We start from the raw sequence: 23,172 nt of genomic DNA on the forward strand, positions 1-23,172 counted from the left end.
TATGAGGTATTTTTAATAGCACTATTTACGTCTCTACCCATTTATTAGGCATTAGCCTGCCCCCACTTTACATCTTCATTACACCCACACGATCCTTATCGCGAAGCGCTCTGATATACGATCCTAGAGTCTTCTCATATCTACACAGAATCGTTTTGTTCTTGTGTTCACTTTGGCAAGGATCCCTGGGATTTATCCGCTTTACCCACGGTTGGTTGGTTGTAATTGATTAAGGATGTTTTTTGAAATATGAACACAAGATGAGAACCTAATGTGTCTACAGGTAGGCATTAGAATCGACTATTGAAGGAGAGGGCAGCCCTAAAGATTGAAATGTGGCTACAGGGAGAAATAATTTTGTTATGAAGGAAGTAGAGGAGGTACCATGGCAGTAAGCTTCCATGTCTTCTCCTGGGTCCATGGAGCACCATATAGAGGTGTGCGCTGCGGCCCGGGCGACTGACTCTGGAATCTGGGGATCACGGTTCGATCGCCGGCGGAAGATTAGCCCAGCACCACTTGACTCTGGGCAGTAGCTTGCTTAATCTTCCCGACGGCCCCCAGCGCCTAGAGACCCTTATGGGTGATTGTTTGCGCTTTACAAATGTGGATTATTATATACATAATAGACATATCGTATATGAGAGATCAGTGTTAAGGGGAACTAGTTCACACAGGTCTACCGATTGCTGGATGGAAGTTGAAATATGGAGTCCCGATTTCAGGTCTAATGGCATCAAAGATATGGCGGGAGTCTTTAAATATCTAGCATACTGTCATACAAAAAACAAATGCAACTCTGCTTTTAATCATTATAATTATGGAACTAGGTTTGAGTTGGTTCAATCCTCTGATTTTGGCCAAAATGCTTTATCTTCTCTTACCTAAAAAAAAATTATAATAATTTTGACCTTGTGTAAGATAACTGGTGCTCATGTAAAGCGATCCAGTGCCCTTAGCTGAGTTCACACAATATAAATCTGCAGCAATAAACAGGCTGTAGCCACCAAAGTAAGTAAACTAGGTAAGATCTAAGGGCGGGTTTACATGCAGGTCCAAGACGAGTAAAGGAGGACAGGTGTCCAATCAGATCTTGGTGAGACAATGTTTCCAGTGTAGAGGCCTACCCATCCTGAGATTTGGAGGCAAAAACAAGATGTAAGTGTGAGCCCAAAGGGAGGTGTGGAACCTCACATCAGTGTAAAACCCAGTTCCACATGAGGCAGTGCTGTTGTGCAATACACCTCAGGCTTTATGGAAAGGTTTCACATCCTGTGAAGCAAGTGAGACTTGGAGGCTATATTTTAGGCAATGGTTAATGCCTCTCATCACTTGTTCTTTGTGCTGTCTAATTTCCTCCCCCTTTTGACATCTGCTCTGTACCCAAAGTGTTAGGTTTGGCTGAGTAGAGATGTTGGCCTGGATGTTTCATTTGAACTGTGTTAAATATATTGAGATGTGTTGATCAGTATGTTAATGTCTCTTGAATATTTAGTATGGTATTTCCTTGGAAATTGATCATTGTGTCAATGGCAATAAACAGATTGGAAACAAACTAATAAATGGAAAGACTTGCCCTTTGATAGCTCTGCTACCAATTACGTCCATTGCCTATTTTGTATTCTATTAGAATTGTTACTTTACTACCTTACTGACCCTTTTATCCTTCTTCTTTTCATGTAATGCGCTATAATATTCCATGGTCCAGGTGTGATACTTCTAACTACAGATTCCTCACACTTAAAATACTCACAGGCACCATAGTAGATCGAGAGATTCTATCCCCCCCCACCCCGGCTCACTAGGCAGATCATATAGCCCCGGGGTGGCTTCTGACTGCCCTGAAAGTGATAAAGTCGATCCACTCATAAGCGCTACCCATGCACACTAACGTCAATCCCTTTCTTTCTATTCCCCTTGTTGCAGATCCAGAGCTTCACTTGCAACTTTGTTGGTTTTCCGACGTTTACAAAATGCATGCAGACAATGGAAGACGAAAATGTAGCTCTAAAAAAACAACAGAATTCAAGCCATGACACGACTGCAGTAAACTGATGTCTGTCTTGGACCCCCACAATGTGTGCCTATGGTGCTTCGGCTCCAGTCACAATTCGTAGTTGCGCAATAAGTGCATCCTAAAAAACCCTAGAAAGAAGCAGGAGGCCATGTTTATGTTACAGAGCATAAGAAGTCTTATTCTCCAAATAATGGGGCCGATTTCAATCGCAAGATAGGTCCTGCTTAAAGTTCCATTTCGCACTAAGTCCTTCCTCCAGTGAGTCAAAGTCGAAAACAAGCTATAAGTGCAAGCAACCCAATTGTGACTCACCCTGATTCCTCCACTTGAAGTCTCACAAGAAGTCGCAGGGTCAATCGAGAGTTCCAGTGTCGTCTGGCTACTAGCTGGTCCTGACGCACCCCTTGAAGTTTCTGGGTTATTATTGACTGCGCAGCAAGTAATTGCCTTCAGGAGGCCATGCTGCAAATCTTCCAGTCACTACAGGGCAGCACTCCTGGGCCAGTACCTAAGTCGTCTAGACTTCCACTCCAGTTCCAAGGTCCATGCCAGTTGCTTTCATGCTTGTACCAGACCCAGTCACAACATTAGTTTCTGACCCCAAAGTGATATTGGCTTGCACCTGTGTTGCGCTGTGAAATAACGATGGCACAACCTGTGATTGTTCTACTAGACCTTCAGCCTCTGGCTCTCCCTCAACACCAGTGTTAGCAGAGGCTAAAGATCCTCTCTGGATCCCACTCTGATGCATACATTTGTTCCCCACAACACTAATGATGATGAGGAGGAGGTGGACAATTGTCTCCCATCTCATTACAGTGATGAAGGGCTGTACTTAAACTTGCAAAAGGCCAGTGGACTAGATACTTTACCAGAGCTTAACTCACCACATGTTCCATCAGTGGAAGAAAGTACCTCTTTTGCTGTAGTGGTCTGAACCTCAGAAGTGCTGGATTTGCAATTGCCTACTCTGGCACCTAAAGACAATATATTGATGGAAATAATTCAGCTAAGTCTGTCTTCATCTAAGTCATTACCACCATTTAACGACGCCCTCTCATGGTACCTTGGACTAAGCCATGCACAGCCCTTCCAGGCAGCTGACCGGTGGCCAGATGGCACAGGCCAGCCCCTGAAGACACTGACTTTCTGAAGAAACACCCAATGAAGCACTTAGTCTTGTGGTGAAGGCGTCAACAAGTAAAGCCAATGCAAATACTTTTCTTACAAAGCCCCCAATCTGTTTTTTTGGTGCTGACTAAGAATCCTCATGAACATGCCCTTCAATGCATCTACGCTGTTTGGAGAAAAGGCTGACTCAGCACTGGAGCTATTCAAACATGGTCCCACCACAGCTCGATCCTTGATTGTTTTGTCCGCTGCCAGGCAATTTCATCAGTAGTATAGAAAGTTATGATGAATACTTCTAACCACAGATTCCTCACCTTGTAAAATTCCCCAGGCACCATACTGGATCCAGAAAACTCAAAAGCAGTGCTCCTGCGTGCCTGGCACTCCAACTCCATACCAATGCCATTCCACTCTAGAAGTGACAATTTGAGCTGCTTAGAAGTGCCACCCACGTGCGGTGCGCTGAAGTCAGTTCCTTTCTTTCTGCATTTGAAGGCACTGATACACATCAAGTTCCCAGGCCCATCAGTGACTTTGCAGCAAGTTCATATCTTTCGTAGGATTCTGTACATTTGTGGTACACTTCTGGTCCCCTTTGGTGCGCCTTTGTGCCCCAAGGATTCACATGGTCCCCCTTGCCCCTGTCAGGTTACCACCAACAGGTTTGCCCTCTGTGCCGTCTGGTCCTTTAACCCCTCTTCGGGCTACGTCAATATGGAACTGGAACCGCAGCGTGCACGCGAGCTTCTGACATTGTCCAGATTTTTCGACAGCGTCTAGGATTTACTCAAATTAATGTGGCAAGGTGCCGCTTCATGAGTGATTCAACGTATCGTGCCAATTCAAATTGAAGACATTCTTTGAAGTGGACGGCGTACATGTTCAATCTCCTTGATTCCTTAAAAATAAATTATATAACGATACTATTTGGTTTTACAATCAACCCCATGTCCTGAAGATGGTCTGACGGTCTCAACGCCAACACAGACCGAAACTTCGACTGCAACATCTATTTCTTTATTCATTTGTTAATTTTAAGGAACTGTTTTCTGTTGTGTCAGAACATTTCCTTTACCAACTCGCAGAATAGATGTATACATAGTCTCTTTGCAGGCCAATTTATGTTACCTCCAGAACTATGTTTGGTTGATTCCAACTGTATTTTCTCTGGTCCTTATTCGTTCATATATTAAATATATGTTTTGTTTGAAGTAAAGTCAGCCCCGTGTGTTACAATTTGTGATTCTAAGACAATTGTCTGCTAGGAAAAATCACTCTTTCAATGCTTGATTGATCGCCAGTTCACCACTAACCAGGGTTGAACGGTATTAAATTCCTTTGAGATAATATCTCTTAAATACATCTACGAATAAAATCCCTTGTAGGCAACCCTTCACTTATTTTAAGCGTAATCTATATTAGAACATTGGAATGTTGGGAGCTCCATTGAAAACAATGGAGTAGCTCCAGGGTTATAATGGCTGGTATAAGCCCGGAGCTCCAACATTCCAGTGATTGCCTTTGGTCCTTGATCTCAACCTCCCCACTATGGAGGTTAAAATTAACACACTCATGGAGGTTCTTTCACAGTCCATGCACGAAATGAAACTCTTTTGCTGTTCAGTGAGGCTCTGACACTCTGCTGGGCACTCGGGCTAAACCAGGCTCTGCCCCTCGCCCCTGTCAACTTTCAAGTCACCCTTCGCCTTAGACCTACCCCAGGCAACCAGCATTTTCTGATCCAACATCTGACCCTGGAAAGTTTGGTGGTGAACCTTAATACTTTTCCATCCACTCCCCCTGATAGGGAGTCAGAATTAGTTGATACCTTTGGCAAGCGTATGTTCACTTCAGCCGCTCTTACCTTGAAGTCAGTTGTTCTTAGTTGCCTTATTGGACATTATACCCAGGCACGTTGGGACGTGGTGGGTGAGAGCTTACCTGCATTCCCAGAAGACTTATGGACTTCCTTAGGTCAATCCATTCAAGATAGTCAGGAGGCAGCCAAATTTGTCATCCGTTGGGGCCTGGACACTGTCTTTGCAGGGCTATTGGTACTGTTATGTTATGCAGATTCGTAGAGTGCACCATCACCCAGAGGATGTCCTGGCACTGAGCACCTTATGTGTACCTGCAGGTTATTCCATGCTTTAAGTACAATGTAGGAGAAGGCACGACCACTAGGCCTGGTTATCTATAGGCGTGGTATTTGTAGAAGTAAGAGGGTGTACAAGCTGAGATGTCGCTAGGGTTTGTTAAAGCAAATACGATTGTTTAGTTGTACTGGGCCAGTGTTGTGTAGTGCCTTGAAAGTCTGGATGAAGAGCTTGAACTGTACTCATTTGTGAATAGGGAGCCAGTAGAGTTCCTACAGGTTTGGTGTGGTTTGATGTGAGTGATTCTAGCTGCTGAGTTGAAAACAGTCTGCACCTTTCTGGCGATTCTTTTTGTAGATCGTGGCATAGAGGTTTTTTCCATTGTCCAGCTAGCTTGTGACCATGGTGTGTGTGATGGTTTTCTGGGTCCTCATTGTGAACCATTAAAAAATCTTCCTCAGCATCTTCAGGATGAACATGAGGCGGTGGCAACATTGACTTGGGTGGTTGTATTAAGTTTGCTGTATTTGATGGACTTGAGGTTTTTGGCATGTGTGGTGAGGGTTGGTGTCGGTCCACGCTTGGTTGGCCACCAGGCAGAGCCCCATAGTGATGGTCGCCTCCCGAAGATCATCATTTCTGTCTTGTCTGTGTTTCCGCACATGGTCTTCATCCAGTGGGTGATTTCAGTCATGAGGTATGAAACTTGATCCAGATACTGGGCGTCGTCTGTGAGGGAGAGAATGGGTTGAGAGTTTTCGCAGTAAGAGAGGACTTTGATATCATAAGAGCAGGTGATGCCCCATGCAACGCATTGGAGCGACGAGCGAACTGTCGACCCCGTCTTCCGAATGCTCGGAGGAGCTACGCATGCCAGTGGTTACCCCACAAACGGCGGATGAGATCCTAGGGTGATGCTGCTGCAGTAATGGACATTGTGGACGCTCATGCACGCAAGTACAGAACTGTGGGTCATAAGGGTTTGCTAAGTTGGCGGGGGGGACATAACGAGGACACTATGAATGCGCGCCTGGCTGACTGTTGCCCGGGACAAGTTGCATTTGGGTTGGTAGCTCCGTTGGGCCCTGGTGAGGCGGGTGCGCACGCATGTGTGGAGAGCTAGCGGGGATGGCGGGGTGTCGCTGCTCTGATGGGCCCCGTTAAAGATAATCTGGGCGGCACACCGTATACGAGAGATACGACAGGGATGGCTATGGCAGATGCTTGGATACGCGCACTCCCCAGTAGGCTACGCGCCGACCTAGTTCCTGTCTATGCATGATTGCAAAGTTTGGACGATCGGACGAGTGACGTTCGTCCCCATAGTTATGTTGATCACAGTTTATAAGTTGTTATGGTTACGGCAGATCGGTCCACTTACGCTGGGGCATGCCCGGCACCTGCTAGAGTATGTCCTGCCCCGGCCCCCCCGCCAATCTACACGCTACAGCAATGGCGCACGTTAACGTAATCACGTGGAACATCCGCGGCATGCACACGCCAACACGTAGATACTCTATATACTCCTACCTGCATAGACACTCGGTTGGAATCGCCCTGTTACAGGAAACGCACATCACACAGCTTGAGCTGGAGAGGCTGCGCAGGCGCTGACGCGGACAGGTGTACGGTACGGTGTACTCCGCTCACGCCAGGGGTACGCTTATATGGGTGCGGGCGGGAGTCCCATTCGTTAGCTCGGAGGTGGTAGTAGACCTGGAGGGTAGGTACACTCTGGTCCGGGGAACACTCAATGGCCAACACATACTGTTGGCCTCGATCTACGCGCCGAATGTAGATCAGCCATCATTCCTGGCACGGCTCTCGCTGGCGGTCACCCCGTACACGGACCTCCCCTGGCTACTGGGTGGCGACTTCAACTCAGTACTAGATGTCAATAAGGACAGATCCTTTCCCCCCTTCGTGCCGCGGCGTCGATATCCAACGCACAGGCGCTCGTGGACTGGCTCTCACATTGGGCGTTATTGGATATGTGGCGGGTCCTTCACCCAACTGATCAGGTTTACTCTTATTACTCGGCGGTACATGACCTACATGTCCGACTGGATAGGGTGGTGGGATATCGGTCCCTCCTGCCGTTAGTGGAGTGTTCTGAATATTTGGGGTGAACACACTCCGATCACAATCCTTTGCGGATCCGGCTCGGTTGGGAGGTTGTCCGTCCCCCTGCCCCAACATGGCGCCTTCAGCCGGCTGCGCTGGAGGACCCTAAATTCCGCTCCTCATTGGAAACCGCCATACTGACATACTTTGAGCTTAATGAAGGCACGGCGGGCAGCGCGCTGGTGGAATGGGACGCTCTCAAAACAGAGGGTGGGGGCGGCCAATCCAGTTACCTGGAGGAGTTGCGGACACGGCATGCGACGCTCTTGGAACGTCTGCGTTGCCATAATTATGCGGCTCACACTGCCCGCACACATGCCACGGCGTATAGGGCGGGCCGCCTGCTTGCTTGGCTGATCAGACAAGATAACACCCACGCTCCGATCACAGCCATGCGTACACGTGAGGGGGAACTGGTGTGCACACAGCGGGAGATACATGGGGTCATGGTGGAACACTATGCAAGGCTCTATCGGTCAGGGGTTAGTGGTACAAACCACGAGATAGCGGAATTCCTCGAGCAACTCCAGCTGCCTACAGCCTCGGCTGCCCAACAAGAGGAACTTAGCCAGCCCCTCACCCGGGAGGAGATAGGGGAGGCAATTGCGTCCATGGCATCGGGAAAGACACCGGGGCCGGATGGCCTGCCAGCCGAATTTTATAAAACTTACCGGGGGGTCCTAGTGCCTCAATTGCATGCGCTCTTTGCTGTAGCGCTGGAGGAAAATACGTTGCCCCCCTCGATGCGCGAGGCGTATTTGGTATCTCTGTTAAAACCTGACCGAGACCCAACGACCTTGGGCTCTTACCGGCCGTTAGTACTTCTCAACGCAGACTATAAAATACTGGCGAAAACCCTGGCAGATTGTCTGGCGCCGGTGGTCGCAACTCTGGTCCATAGGGATCAAAATGGGCTCGTTCCTAAGCGATCCACGTCATTGAAGCTGCGGAGATTTTTTAGAGTTGCGGCGGACAGCATACATGAATGGCCTAGGGCGGGTTGCCTAGTGTTGCACCTGGAAACTGCCTTTGATTGCCTGGAGTGGGGGTACCTGTCTGCGTCGCTGCAGCGATACGAACTGGGGGGGGGGGGGATTTTTGCGGATGGTTGGCCTGTTGTACAGGAACCCCTCGGTTCGGGTGCGCCTGGTTCAGTATATATCGGAGACTGTGCCCGTTCGCAGGGGCACCAGGCAGGGGTGCCTGCTGTCGCCACTCCTGTTTGCGCTGGCGATCGAGCCACTGGTGGTGGAGCTGCGCGCCCTGATGGGGGAAGATATCCCGTTGGGAGATGCAGTTCACCAGGTGTCTCTGTACGCAGACGACCTGCTGGTGTATGTGAGGGACATTGAAAATATCCCAGCACAGTTGGGCCGCATATTACAGGATTTCACCTCTGTGTCGGGGTTGCGAGTAAACGCCAGCAAGTCCTGTCTTTACGCGTTCGGGGAGGGGAGGCAGGACCCGGGCTACACACTTAATGGAGCGAGGGTGATGTGGAAGGGGGACACTTTCCGGTACCTGGGGATACAGATATATCGCCAACCGTCGGATCTTTTTGACGGGAACTGGGGCAGGGCTCTCACGGCCATTAGGTCGCAGATGCGGTTCTGGGGCACATTGCCACTCACGGTCACGGGAAGGGTGGCACTATCCAAAATGGTGGTTCTGCCCCGACTCCTGTATTATTTTGCCAATCTGCCATTATATGTTCCTGCGGCGTTTTTTGCCACGTTCTCCAGAACACTTCGGGACTTCATCTGGGGGAACAGTCGGCATAGACTGTCACTAGCAAAACTGTACCTTCCGACCGCTCAGGGAGGGCTTGTGGCGCCTTGTTTAGAGCACTACTATCTGGCTGCTCAGCTACAATGGATCGCTCGATGGTTTGCAGATAGGGGTCGGGAGGACACGGCTTCGAGGTTGCCCCCCTATTCCCTGGAGCGACTCCTCGAGCTTTTTCATCCGGCTGTCAAGCGGGCAGCGCCGGAGCCGCTCCTCCTACATGTGGCATATAAATGCTACCGTAGAAGTCTCTTTATCATCAGAGCTCTAATCCCGTACGCACCGCCGCTGCCGCTGGAGGGATCCCCCAGTGGGGTGGGGACGCTCACCGCTCCTGCGCTCACAGACTGGCGAGGTGCTGATATAGAAACCTTGGGGGATCTATATAGAGATGGCTCCCTTAGGTCATATGATCACCTGATGGAGGAGGAGGGAGTGTCACCAGGCCAGTTCCTCCTGCATCGATCGCTTGTTGCATCCCTGGCAGCGAAATGGGGGGACATGTCCACGGAGCCTCGCCAGCACCTCACTATACAATACCTCCATGTTAATAGACGAGGCAGGCGCTTGGTCCGCTGGTTTGAAGCGTCGCTGCGCACTCATACAGCGATTGCGCTGGAACCTCTCAGACATAAGTGGGAAGCTGACATGGGGAGGCCCCTGGAGGATAAGGAATGGGAGCAAGTGTTGGGGAGCCCAGTGCGCATACCCAGAAATATGAGGTTCCGGCAGATCCAGCTGTTCATTGTTCACAGGGCATACCTCACCCTGATGCGGTCAATAGGTATTTCCACCGCACAGACGCAGAGTGTCCCAGATGCGCCGAGCTGGGGGTGGGTATAGTCCAAATGCTATGGAGCTGTAGCAAGCTTCAAACGTATTGGCAGACAGTCGCCGGGTTGCTGCATATGTGCACTGGCCGTACCCTGCCGTTTGAATGGGCCGTTTACCTGTTACACATGTTCCGCAGAACACCGGCCATGAAGGTAGCGTCCCGGTTTATAGACTTGGGAATAATAGTAGCTAAGAGATTGCTCACCAAGAGATGGAAGGCGCAGGACCCGCCTCGCGTGCGGGCATGGAGAAGTTCATTGCTCGCGTGGGCCAGAGCAGAGGGAACAGCCATTAGGAGAGAGGAGACGATGGGGTTGCGGAGGGAACCCATGGCCGCCCAGTAGGAGGTCTTGGTTCAGGCACTACAGGGAGCCGGGGATGAGTGATCAAGGGATCAGGCTGAAGGGGAGGACGGGGGCTCAGAGGGGATGCTGAAGTTTCTCAACATGTGTGGCTGTGGTGTTCTCGCGTGGGAGTTGATTTGTATAGTTATGTGTGACGACAAAGGTGGTTGCCATTGCAAGAAAATTATAGACAATCTGAAATGCAGAGATATGCGGGGGGGAAGCGAGGGACAGGGGCGGGAGGAAGGGACGACGGGGTGCTAACACTGGTCTGCGTAAAGTTGGTTAGTTGTTTTTCTTAAAATTGTTATTGTTCTACATGGTCTGTGCTGAAGCCCATACTGAATGCACTGAAAGACTGTACTTGCGGGACTATCGTCACTGACCAAGCACGGACTTATGACACATAGCACTAAGGCGAGGAGCTGTAAATTGCGTTTGTAATCAATCTGGAGCGGCACATGAGCCATGTATGTTGGAGAGTTCAGCTGACACGCAACGAACACAGGATTGAATGCTTGGTAGATGGCAACATGCATGTATAACGTGTGAATACGTCTCTCTGTATGTAACTAAAAATTCAATAAAACAGATTTGAACACAAAAAAATAAGAGCAGGTGATGCTGTAATGGGGGAGGGCTCGTATGTGATACATTGGTTGGTGCAAGCCCTGCTTATCCATGTATTGAAACCATTGCAAACATATTGGACAGAAGACAGGGGCCGTCCCTGGACAGATAAAGAGTGGGAGTGTGTCATAGCTAGTGCCACGCACATACCGCAAAACGTACGATTCAAACTAATACAAACTTACATTTTACATAGGGCGTACCTTTCACCAGACAAAATTAATAAATATTTCAATGTCAACACATCCGAATGCCCGAGGTGTCGTCTCCTAGGCACTGATCTATTACATATGTTGTGGTCCTGTCCCCTGCTTCTACCCTACTGGCGCGCGATATTGGTAAAACTAGCCAACTGCTCGAGCACTGAGATACCCTCCACGTGGGAGGTTTGCACTCTGGGGCTTTATAAGAAAACCAAGGCCAATAAGGCAGGGTCCAGGTTTCGGGACCTGGGCCTCAGAACAGCGAAGTGCCTCATAGCTAAGAGGTGGAAGCACAAGGATCCACCAGAGGTATCACACTGGGTGAAATCACTTGAAGTCTGGGCACGGGCGGAGGGTACCACCCTCCACAGGGAAGAAACGGCATGGTTGCGAAAGTATCCCATTGCACAGACTTGGGGCGAAATGCTAAGAAATCTCACACACCCTCAGGCCACGCCGCAGATGCCTCTAGTGCACCAAGCAGGACCTGACGCCTAAAGAGCCTCCAGGTCGCCGACACCGCGCTGTCTTTACATGCCACCCCAATTGTAATCGCTAGACTAGGCAGGAACCTCACATTCCTCACCCACCCCCCCCCAAAAATAAAGCACATGCGAAAGCAGCTCCTGTAGCGCATCACTTCCACAATCACGCCATCATACAGAACATTAACATAGCAGCCCACACACCATACTTGCACGCCGGTCCGGTCCCTGCTCCACCCGAAAGATACTCTAGACACGGGTATCATACACCCTCGGTTAACCGATGTCTCCATTTTTTTTCTTGATTTACATTATTATTTATTGTTGTTGGATGAGGTTGAATTGTTGTTGCACAAAAAGGAAAAAAAAATATCTAATGCACAGACTTGATGTTGGAACGCCCATTGATCTATTTACCTATGACACGTTATATGATGCAATGAGTTGGATCTCATTGCGAAATGTACTTATCAGTATGCACTGATGTTCTTACGAATTGCCCTCGCTGCCATGGAGAGGCGTACTTAGTGCCTTCATCATGGCCCTCCATTGGTGATGAGAGTGTGCGGGCTGTAGGAGCCCGAGGGGACTTGAATACGTAAATGTAACTCCCACGCCCTAGGCATGGATGACAATGAAGTAAAATGACGGAAATATTTTGATTTATATGCAAAGTGTTCAGGAACAAGTGATATCGTTGACATATTGATGTGCACAGCTGCCTATGGACTAATGTACCAGAAAAGATAAAATGCAATAAAGATATTTAATAAAATAAAATAAGAGCAGGTGATGCTGGCTAATGGGAATCATGTATGCATTCAAGAGGGTCTGCCTCAAGGAGGATCTTTGCGGAACTCCTTAGATGAAGTTGCGGGCGTCTAAGGTGTATTGTGCCTGACTGACTGATTGTGTCCTCCTAGTCAAGAAGGAGCGGATCTACAGAGGGTGTGCTTTGGTGCCACACATGGTTGAGTCCAGGTTTCTCCGGGGACGTCCAGGCATGTTCAATGGACATGTTTCAATGGCTCTCAACTGTTTGGCAGAAAATGCAGATTCAACCCTGAAACAAGTTTTGGAAAGCTGAGCAACGGCCTGTTTTCTGGGGCTTTCAGCTTCAGTCTAGCAGTCCTCTCAGCAATTTTGCCCTTTAAGGGGCTATGCCAAGGGCCTGAAGTACAGACAGCGCCAGCCTCCACCAGCCGCACAACAGGTTTTCTAGATCTTTTGAAGTCTAGGCCATGGGTCCAGCAGACAACAGCCTGGCCATCCAGGTCAATGTTCCTTCCAATCTTCAACAACTATAGCAACAACTTCTACATCCCTTTAGTGTGCCCTTGGTGGCACACTCAACCCACCACACTTGCAACCTATGGTCGAACACCTGTTGAAGTCCTATCTGTCAGTTATACTCCAGGAAGTGTAAGCCCTTTTGGCCAAAGGAGCCGCAGGGAGGTCTCCGGTAACAGAAGTAGAGACTGGTTCTTATTCTTGTCACTTTCTGATTCTTAAGAAGGTCAGAGGCCTCTATCCTATTCTAGACAGTTGAGATCGCCACCCTTTCCTGTGCGAAGACAAATTAAAGATGCTCACTTTGTCCCAAGTTCCAGCTGCCCTATAACCTGGCGATAGGAAGGGGGTTGTGGGACATACAGGACACTCATTTTCACTTCTTCATCCTGTAGAACCACGGGCTCTACCTGTGATTCAAGGTGGGTTACAAGCATTTTCAGTTTGCTGTGCTCCCTCTCTTGCCTCACCACTACCCTCTGGGTGTTTACAAAAGTGATGGTGGTGGTCGGGGCCCATTGGAAGAGGTCTGCGCGACCAGTCATCCCTTACCTCGATGACTGGCTGTTGGAGGCAGGCTTGCCACAGTGTTGTGGACCACCTACAGGCGGTCGTGTAACACGTGTCATCATTTAGGTTATTGATTAACCTGCTGAAGGCACACCAGACTCCTTCTCTTAGGCTCCCTTTCATCGGAGCTATCCTGGATATGGTGCACTTTTGAGCTGTTCCTCCAGACCAGTGAGTCCAGGACATTCGGGCTACAACTCTGATGTTACTACCTCTGTCCTGGTTCTCAGTGAGGATAGCTCTGAGGCTTCTGGGCCTATAAGCTTCCTGCATCCTTTTCATCGATCACGGCGGATAAAACATACACAAGTGTTGCAGTGAGACTAGAAGTCCCAGTCGGCCCAGCACTAAGCGTATCTATAGGACTCCATCCAGGTGTCGGAGGAGACATCGGATATGGAGTGGCTGCTTCACCGCAATTGAACTAGTGGCAGGCCTCTCACCCCAGCCCACACAGAGTTGATGGTTATGATGGACCCATTTTTACTGGGTTGGCAAGGCCATTTGAGAGAGGTGGACCTCAGAGGTCTTTAGTCTCCAGCAGAGACCTGCCTAAATGTCAACTTGTTGGAGCTACAGGCAATTTTCTTGCCGTTGAAGGCCTTTCTGCCAACCATCACATGGTGGCGGTGCTATTTCTCATAGATAACACCACCGCTGTGTGGTGCTGCAACAAGCTCTGTGGTGTGGGTTCTAGAGTCCTGAGCCAGGAGGCTCTGCCCCTCTGGAGCTGGCTGGATCATCAGAGGATTTCTGTGGTGGTACACCATCTAGCGGGATCTTATAACGCTGGGGCAGATTAACTCAGTTGCAACTCCTAGCTGATCAGGAATGATCATTAACATCCAGAAGTGGAAAAAGGCAGTTTTCAATAGTGAGGAGAACCCTGGATAGATCTGTTTACCTCTTCAGAGAATGCTCATTGTTAACTCTTTTGTGTGAGAGTGCCCAAGAAATCTTTGAGATACATTCCATCTAGAGTGGAGCACAGGACTCCTTTATGCCTTCCTGCCACTGCCTCTCCTGCCGTGATTTCTGAAGCTGACCAGGAACAATTCATTTTAGTGGCTCCAGATTGGACTAAAAGAGTGTGGTGAGAGACTCCTGGGCCTGTGCAAATGTCCTTCAATGAGCCTGCCGCTTTGGGATGATCTCCTGTCACAGCGATAGTGCAGGGCTTTACACCTTAGCATAAATCTGCACCTCCACACGTGGAGATTGAGCAATGGTAGAGGAGTTTTTTTGATCTCCGTACTGAAGTCAGTGATTTTATCCTGGCAGCTAGGCACCCTTCTATGAAATCTGTAAATGCCAGGAGCTAGGGGAAGTTTGTGGCGTGATGAGGTGCCCTGCAGTTAGACCCGTTGCATCTAAAACTTTTGAATGTGGTGTTTGCTGTTTTTGGCCCAGCAAGACCTTCCACTGGGCACCTGTTAAACTGTTCCTGTTGGCTGTTTCTGTTTTTTTCGTTCCCTGGACCAACCATCCTTGTTCAAATCACCGGTTGTGAGATTTTTCTGAAAAGTTTACTACATAAGTTTCCGCCAATACCCTTTTTTGTGTGACACTTGGAGCCTTAAATGTAGTTCTTATCTTTCGAATGTGTACCCCATTTGAACCAAAGGACAGTTGTCCATTTCACCTCCTCACCCTATACATGGTCTTCCTGGTGGCTATCACTTTGACGACCGGGTGTGCCCTTTTGGTGCAACCTCCCTATCCCACCCTTTTCCAGGCAAACTGGTGTTACGGACTTGAGTTGCGTTTCTACCAACACTAGTGTTGCTTTTCATATTCTACAAGTCATCACACTTCCGGCCTTCATTGCGCCGCCGCATCCCTTGAAAGACAAATGAGACTCCATCGCTTGGACCCAATGGGAGCACTCTGTTTTTACATTGATCATTCCAAAGAACATCGGGTACATCAGTCCTTGGTGGGATTCTCTGGGGAAAAGAAGGGCGGGGCACTACAGAAATGGACCATTTTTTTATGGATAGTCCTCTGCATTTAGATCTGCGAGGCATTGGCTAACAAGCAGCCTCCCGAAGGCCTAGGGGCTTACTCTTTGAGAGCCAAAGCCAATACTGTTATGTTAGCATGCAGAGTGCATGTTCTAGAAATCTGTGTCCGCAGCAAATGCACAGTGGTTCTGCCACAGGGAAAGAAATTTCTTCAAGGAAATCGCTTTGCCCTCTCAAAAGGTCGGACCAACAATTAATGATACACACACACTGACTGTAAGCATCAACAGTAACTCAAAAATGACAAAGACTTAATTCAGTTAGAAAAAATGGTGTACGATATATTAAACTTCTTATATCACGTGATTATAGACATCAATATTAATATCATAAATCTAAATATCTGTGAGGCAGTTAAGTGGCCATCAATGCATCCGTTCCTGAAGCACTATTGCCTCAACAGTCAGGTTTGTTGACATCTATTCAAAAGGTGAGGAATGTACGGTTATAAATATCCATCAGAAGAAAAAGTTACTTACCTTCTTTGAAGCTCTTTCTGGTCGCTACTCTTTCTATCCGCAGATTCCTCACCACCCTCCCAACTCACTGTTCTGTGGTATGGCCTCTTCCATCTAAAAAGGTCCCAATCAATGAATATGCACACTTGTTCATTCAATTCTGTTGAATCCATGTCTGAGGGGTGGCAAAATTTCGGCGCAGTGGAGTTTACTCCATAAAGTTCATTGGGAGACTCAATCCATCTGCGATGGGACATCAGTACTCCTGTGTGTCTTCCAGATGCTACCTCTCCTGCCTCAAGTTCTGGGGAAAGTCAGAGCAGACCAGGCCAAGTCATCTTAATAGTGCTGAAGTGGGCCAAGCAAATGTGTTACCAAGATTTCCTGAGCATTTAGCATCTTATCTGACTTCTCTGATGGGAATACCTCATGTCTCCGCAACAGGGAGGGGAGTTATACACCGAATCTCTACAACCTACACCCCAATGTGATGAGATGGAGTACAAACAGTAAAATTATTTTGGCTGACTTTCTAGAGTAATCGATGTCATTCTTGCTGCCACACAGCCATCCTTAAAGTCTATCTATGCTGGGCTCTGGAAAAAGTTTTAGGCCTGGTGTGGGGATACAACTCGACCTTCTACAGGCCACTCTTTCTGATACATATATTTTGTTTTTTGTCATGGCCCCTGCATTGCCTTGCAGTCGGCACATTTAAGCGTTGGTTTTCTGTCCTTTTGACCATTTTTTGTTTTCCTGACCAACCCCTTCTCTTTAAATTACAGGTTGTGATGCATTATCTGAACTGCCTGACACATATGTTCCCTCCAATGCCATTTGTCATTCCTCCATAGGACCTCATTGTAGTCCTGATGTTTCTTATGTGTGCTGCCTTTGAGTCTGTGCACCATTGCTCACTAAGAATAATTCAAATCAAGACAGTTTTTATTATTTCCATCACTTTTGTGTGCTGTGAGAGCTAACTACAAGCGCTTTCTGTGCAACCTCCCTATAATACTTTGTTCACAAACAATTTCGGACTCTGACTGTATCACCGTACCTCGTTGGTCAATTACCCTGCCAACATTTTACGCTTTGCCACATTCCCTTGAAAGAAGAGAAGCCGCTTCACTTGCTTGACCCTAAGCGAGACTTGAGTTTCTATATTGACTGTGCAAGAGACCATTGTGTGTGTGATCAGCGCTTTGTGTGGTTCCATGGGATCAAGAAAGGCAAGTAGTGCAAATGTGTGCTCTGGTGCATAGTCCTCTGCATTAAAATCGGCTATGCTGTTGCTAAGAAGGAACCACTAGATGGCCCTTGTGCTCATTCCCTCAGGGCTAAGGCCGTTATGAGGGGGTTAGCAAGATGGGGTGCTGGTTCTGTACATCTGCCAGACTGCAATGTGGGTTTTGGGACACATGTTCATGAAGCACTACTGATTTGACAACCTGATCAACTGGAGGGCAGGTTTGCCCACTCGGTCATGCAAGACTTCCTTTTGAGACCACTCCTACGACCTTCGACTTTTGGGAGGTACTGCTTTAGCATCTATTGTAAAGGTGAGGAATCTGCTTTTAGAAGATTGCTTACCGTTGGTTATGCTCTTTCTGGTCGATACCCTAATCACAGATTCCTTACTGCACTTCCACCTCCGCATTCTGTGAAGTGGATTCGTGAGCATCATAATAAGGCTACAAGTTAGATTTTGGCACAAAGTCATGTGCAATTTGTTTGAAGTGCTCTGAGTCTGAAGGCACAGAAAGAGAAAGATTAAGAAACTGACATCAGCATGCAAAATCTGCTCCATCACTTCAGGGGCTGTGAGAAATCTCAGCAGAGCCATATGGCGCTAACTATCGGCATGCGGGGCTCATTGCTAAAAAAATCTTTGCATGACTTTTGGTTTCGGGGAGTATTTTAAAGGTGAAAAATCTGTAGGTAGATCTACCAAGAACAGCATTACTGAAGGTAAGTAACTTGTTCTTTAGGGAATTTACATTCCCCGGGAAATTTGTCTAATCCCCTAATCGCCTTTTTTTTTCTATAATATTTTATCCTGCCAGTCCATTGCAGTATTGAAATTCCCCTCGTATCTATGGCAGGTTACTCAAAGAATGGTTAAAGAATTAACATAAATAAGTTATGTCATCAGTACTTAATACAGAATTTTTGTGGTTACCTTCTTGTATTTTGTGATCGCATTGTCTGTTCGCTCACCTTAATCTTCACATCAGATGTAAACAGTATGATGACTTTCAAATGGGCTTTACCTGATTTTGATTGGAGGTTTTCATGGCCTCAGCCATATTAGGAAGAAACATAGCATTTCTTAGGGAGTAGTTGTGTCTCCTATAATAACAGATGCTAGGTCCCACTCTTCAAGCTATCATTCCATAAGGTCTGCAACTATATTGATAAATTTACATCCACATGGTTAATTGAGTTCTAGTTAAAGTCATAATTCAAATGTTGTCTTTTCCTTCCAGGGACTACTGGCTCTCGAGGGAGAACTGACCCCCATACTTGTCCAGATGGTGAAAAGTGCTAATATGAATGGTCTACTTGACAGTGTCAATGACTCGCTGAGCAACTGCCAACATCGTGTAAAAGCTCGTCTTCATGAAATTCTACAGCGGGACAGAGAGTTCACACCTGAAGACTATGAAAAGGTGAGGGGAGTAAACACATATTACACATTTAAGAAATAATATAGCTGTACACGCTTTGCACATTAATTCATATTATCCAATAATGATGTACTTTATTGATCATCCAATATTTGAAGACGTCTGATTGCACTGGTCATTTTTAGGTCGAGCATTCGAGACCTGTTGTAATTTCTCATGTTGGCTTAAAGCCATCCCCCTGCTTTTCATTTGTTTGTTTCAGTGTCCTTCAAAAATCCTTGCTTGCCAGTGGTCAGTCCTGCCTCTTTGTCCCTCCTTTTTTTCTTCCGTTCCGCCCATGCAGCAGGGACTACGTGATGTCTCATCACACTACAGTTCTTTGTCTGTTCTCTGGGGGACTACTTTTTTCTTGGTTTCTGCTGTTTGTTTGCCTGTGTGTAGTTTCGGCACCATAGCTGATTATATTTAAATGTAGTTTTCCTCTCTCCCACCTCCGCCTAATTCCACAGTAGTATTGCGGGTATGTTGGTTATATTGTTAATGCTTTTAAGCCATTTTCGCTGTCTGGTCATTTGGGCTTTTTTTTAGTAGGATGTTAGTTTGGTTTTGAGCTTTGTTTAAGGAGGATTGGGCCTGTTTTTTTTTTTTTTACACTACATAACAGCCATGCTGCCACACGGCCGATATGTACGCTGAGCTTGGTATCAGCCTGGTACCCGCCCATCTGCTGTCTTAACGAGGGTGTAGAAAGCGACAAGGTGCCAGTGCTTGTTTCCCTTTATAGTAGGGCTTGGCACCTCCATTTGTATTCTGCGCTGTTTCAGTCTGTAAAGGTACTTTTGCAGAGCTTGTATTTATTGTTTTAGTGCTCTAAGATTGTTCCAGCCATCCTGGAAAGGTAGATGAAAAGATACCACATAAGGCAGGACATATGCATGCTTATACTGGATTATGCATACTCTTTGTCATCATGCTGGGGCTGCCATAGCATCAATACGCATTGGTGTTTGCATGTGTGACATGTGCTTATACATCATTGTCATTTTATTGTTTTCCGATGCTGAACTGCATCAACAGTATCAATAGTATATTTATTTTCTTTTTGGGCGATTCTCAACATCCACCAAAAGCATTGACCTCTGCCAAAGAGAAGCAAGCATTTACAAAATTAATTGCTGGCTGCTCGTGGTTTTTTTTTTTTTGCAGATTCTAATGCTTTACTTTTAGCAATCAGCTCGTTTGGCCTGACAGCAGACTCGAACGCGGATCCCCAGCTTGCCCATCGACACCTCTCATCGCTGCTCTATATCTTTTGCCGAGCCATGTTGCAGGGTGCAGTACCATTTATGGCCAAAAGAGGTCCCAAGGGACACCTAGTGACAGCCTGTGGTACTGCACCCTCACAACACTGCTTGTTTTCTGTGTGTTCTGGGGCTTGTAGCACGACGGTGGCACCTATCCTAAACAACGACAAAAAGCATTGACCTATTCCAAATGAAACAAACATCGACATAATGCATATCTGGCTGCTCGTGTTTTCTTAAAGCAGAGGCCAGTGCTTTACTTTCAAACTTCTGCTTTAGCTTTCTCTCTCCTCTGCCCATTCCTGCCCCAGGAACTTGATGTATTCTCCTTTATTCTCTCACCGTCTCCTGCACAGTGAATTATCTTCCTCTTAGGCCCTGCCTATTCCTTTTACCACATCCACTATTTTTGCCTTTTTAGGTCTCGCTGAGCCCCAGCGCATGCGCTGGCTCGGAGAGACATTTTGTAGTTGGGATTTTTAAAGTGCTGCCTGTGGCCTAAAGCTTGAGTGCACGTGAGCGTGCACGCGCGCAGCTGCCAATCACTGCTGCGCGCGCACCACTCGCGTGCTTGCCACACAGCGCTCCCCTCCAAGCGATCGCGATCACTTTCGCTTTGATCGCTATTACTTTCGTTTTCGCGGCCGAATGCTTGTTTTTAATTGCTGTGCTGTGCGCACCGATGCTCATGAAATAATGAGTACAAAACAATATCCACAAGGAACTCACTCATAATCATAATACACAGTTTGTGACTAAATATGTCACTCTAATTTAATCACAGCCTAATATGGCTTTTCTTTTTTAGAAAGCCTATCAATTCAATTTTACATCCACTTTCATAATAAGCCCACACCAAGGCCTATTTCTTTATTTGTAAAACCTAACCTCAGCCGAGGTAGGTGTTATTTTATTCAAAAGTTCATTTGTTTCATAAAGATTATATCAAAAAATACATTTCTAAAGTAGAACATATATGCACAATTCAATATTTACAGTGATGTGTGACCCCAAGTGAAAGAACCATAACCTATTACATTACATGTGTATAAACAAGAAAAGGAAGGGAATTAAAAGGTTATTGGTAATTTATATAAGGACAGATTTTGTAATTTGCAAATGATTCAACCCGAAACTGTCTCTATTATATGTGTTGTCGACGGCGTTTCGACCTACTCTAGATACCGGGTCTCTTCAGGACTGTATTTCTGGGGACTGAAACATATGAACTAACGTTAGTAACCTTGGTGATATAGTTATTAATCAAGGGTGGGCTTAGAAAGGCAAGGGAGGTCTCTTACCAAAATGTATACACTCGAGTCCAATGGATCCAGTATGTAGTGGTAAAGGAAGAATACTCTCAACCTATAATTAAGGATACACAGGTTGAGTGCACGCGCTACAAGATGTGTAACAGTGCTCACCCAAGTGATAAGGGGAGAAACTTACTTCTGTTCACTGTCTCACTTAGTGACGGCCAAGACATAGGTCGTAATATTCCGGTGTGTTTCCATCGAGAATATAACCTCTCAATCGGTAAATGCTGCAAGTGTTGTAATAGAGGTTAGCCCGTCTTATGTATGTCATTCAAAGCATATACATAAGCATAACTGAAAATAACTTACTTAGTTTCTTTAATTTGGCATAACGAGAATGTCGCCGGTGTGATGGACTACTTCCGTAGCGACTAAGGCGTCTATCACTGGGGAATTAAAGTGAAAAGTATAATAATTAACTAAGGAATATTCATAACTCGACATTATTTAAGTCATTCAGCCTCCGTAGGACGATCACTCACATTAATGAAGACGACAGCCAACAAAGACGATGTAGTCATGCGGGACGCAATCCGTCGAATACCGCGATTACCCAGAAGTGGTCTATCCTATTAGTTATAGTCGCTTGAGACTGCAGAGCTCACGACATAGAAAAGGCTGAATGGCAGCCATCTTGGAACGGGCAAAAACGTGCAATAACTCATAAAACAATTTTTTTCATCTTTTTTGTACCTACACGGAGACGGGTTGAGAATATAACCACGCTCTCAAAGATACACCCTATTTTGATAATTGTTGTAAGGAAAGATTACCCTACACAACATTTTTAGTTGAATTTAATTGAGATACGTACCTAACTAATACTTCTTCCGAGTTAAACTAAGAATAATTAGGAGGTGTAGGGATTATTTTAGTGTATGTTTCTCATTAATTATTAAGAGAAAGCAAAGAAAAGAAAAAGAAGAGTGGAAAAAATGAAATGTTTTACATTAAATTCCAACTTCCCCCAATGGGTACAATGTGATTCAATCTATCTCTATGTTAATATCTCTAGAGCATGTCACATATTGACCAATACATATTGGAACTTATCATTTTTTATACATGACAATACAATTTTATAAAAACTTTACAAATGATCATTCATCTTTCTCATCTACTACACATGCCAACACAGTTTTATTAAGACATTTCAAGTATATCATTGTGAATGTCATGGCGAAGCCCTACCATGTGGTAGAAGGAAAAACTGGACTGCAGGTATTAGTCAATGTAAGCTTATGAACCTACGCCACTCTTCAAGACTATTCAACCCATTGCGGATAGATCCGCACTTGTCAATCCATTTACATTCCAATGTTTGAAGAATGAGGGACATGTCACCTCCTCTGGGAGGAATCTTGGCTTTCTCTACCACTTGCCACTGTACATCATCTGCAGAGTGGCCTTTCTCTACATAATGGTCAACTAGTGGAGCGTTTGCCACCTGACATCTAATACGACTCCTATGTTTTCCAATGCGTGCTCTCACAGGTTGGGTGGTTTGGCCAATATATATCAATTTACATGGACACCAAATGCAGTAGATCACATTCATCGTGGCGCAGTTGGTCAAATTTTGCAATTTAATATTCACATTTCCATGTGTAAAAAATTGCGTTTCCTTGGTAAAGTTGCATGCTATGCAGTTCCTGCATTTGTAATGGCCTGTAATGGCCGGTAGTGACCATAGATCTTGTATAGTTTCTTTATTATTCTGATGTATACTGGTGTCAGAGCGAACCAAATGATCTCTTATGTTTTTTCCTTTTTTAAAAGAAAACATGGGTGGGTCGCGACAACATTCTAGATTATTTAGAGTAGACCAATGTCGTTTAATGGTCTTCTGTATTTGCGTACTTAATGGACAGAAGGTGGTGACACATACACTTCTTTTTACGCTTTCTCTCGTGGTTTTTTCAAGTAACACC

At 46.4% G+C, this 23,172-nt stretch overlaps 1 protein-coding gene across 2 annotated transcripts in view; it reads left to right on the plus strand.

Moving 5' to 3' along the window:
* The window catches only part of PPIP5K2 (diphosphoinositol pentakisphosphate kinase 2), a 1,583,220-nt gene that overhangs the window by 694,942 nt on the left and 865,106 nt on the right, over positions 1-23,172 (plus strand). For both annotated transcript variants that reach the window (XM_085632565.1, XM_085632566.1), the window contains exon 17: positions 18,481-18,663. In XM_085632565.1, coding sequence (XP_085488691.1) covers positions 18,481-18,663 — 183 coding nt within the window. The remainder of the gene's footprint in view (positions 1-18,480; positions 18,664-23,172) is intronic.

Source organism: Triturus cristatus, chromosome 2_1, assembly GCF_964204655.1.
Source record: "Triturus cristatus chromosome 2_1, aTriCri1.1, whole genome shotgun sequence".
Taxonomy (NCBI): domain Eukaryota; kingdom Metazoa; phylum Chordata; class Amphibia; order Caudata; family Salamandridae; genus Triturus; species Triturus cristatus.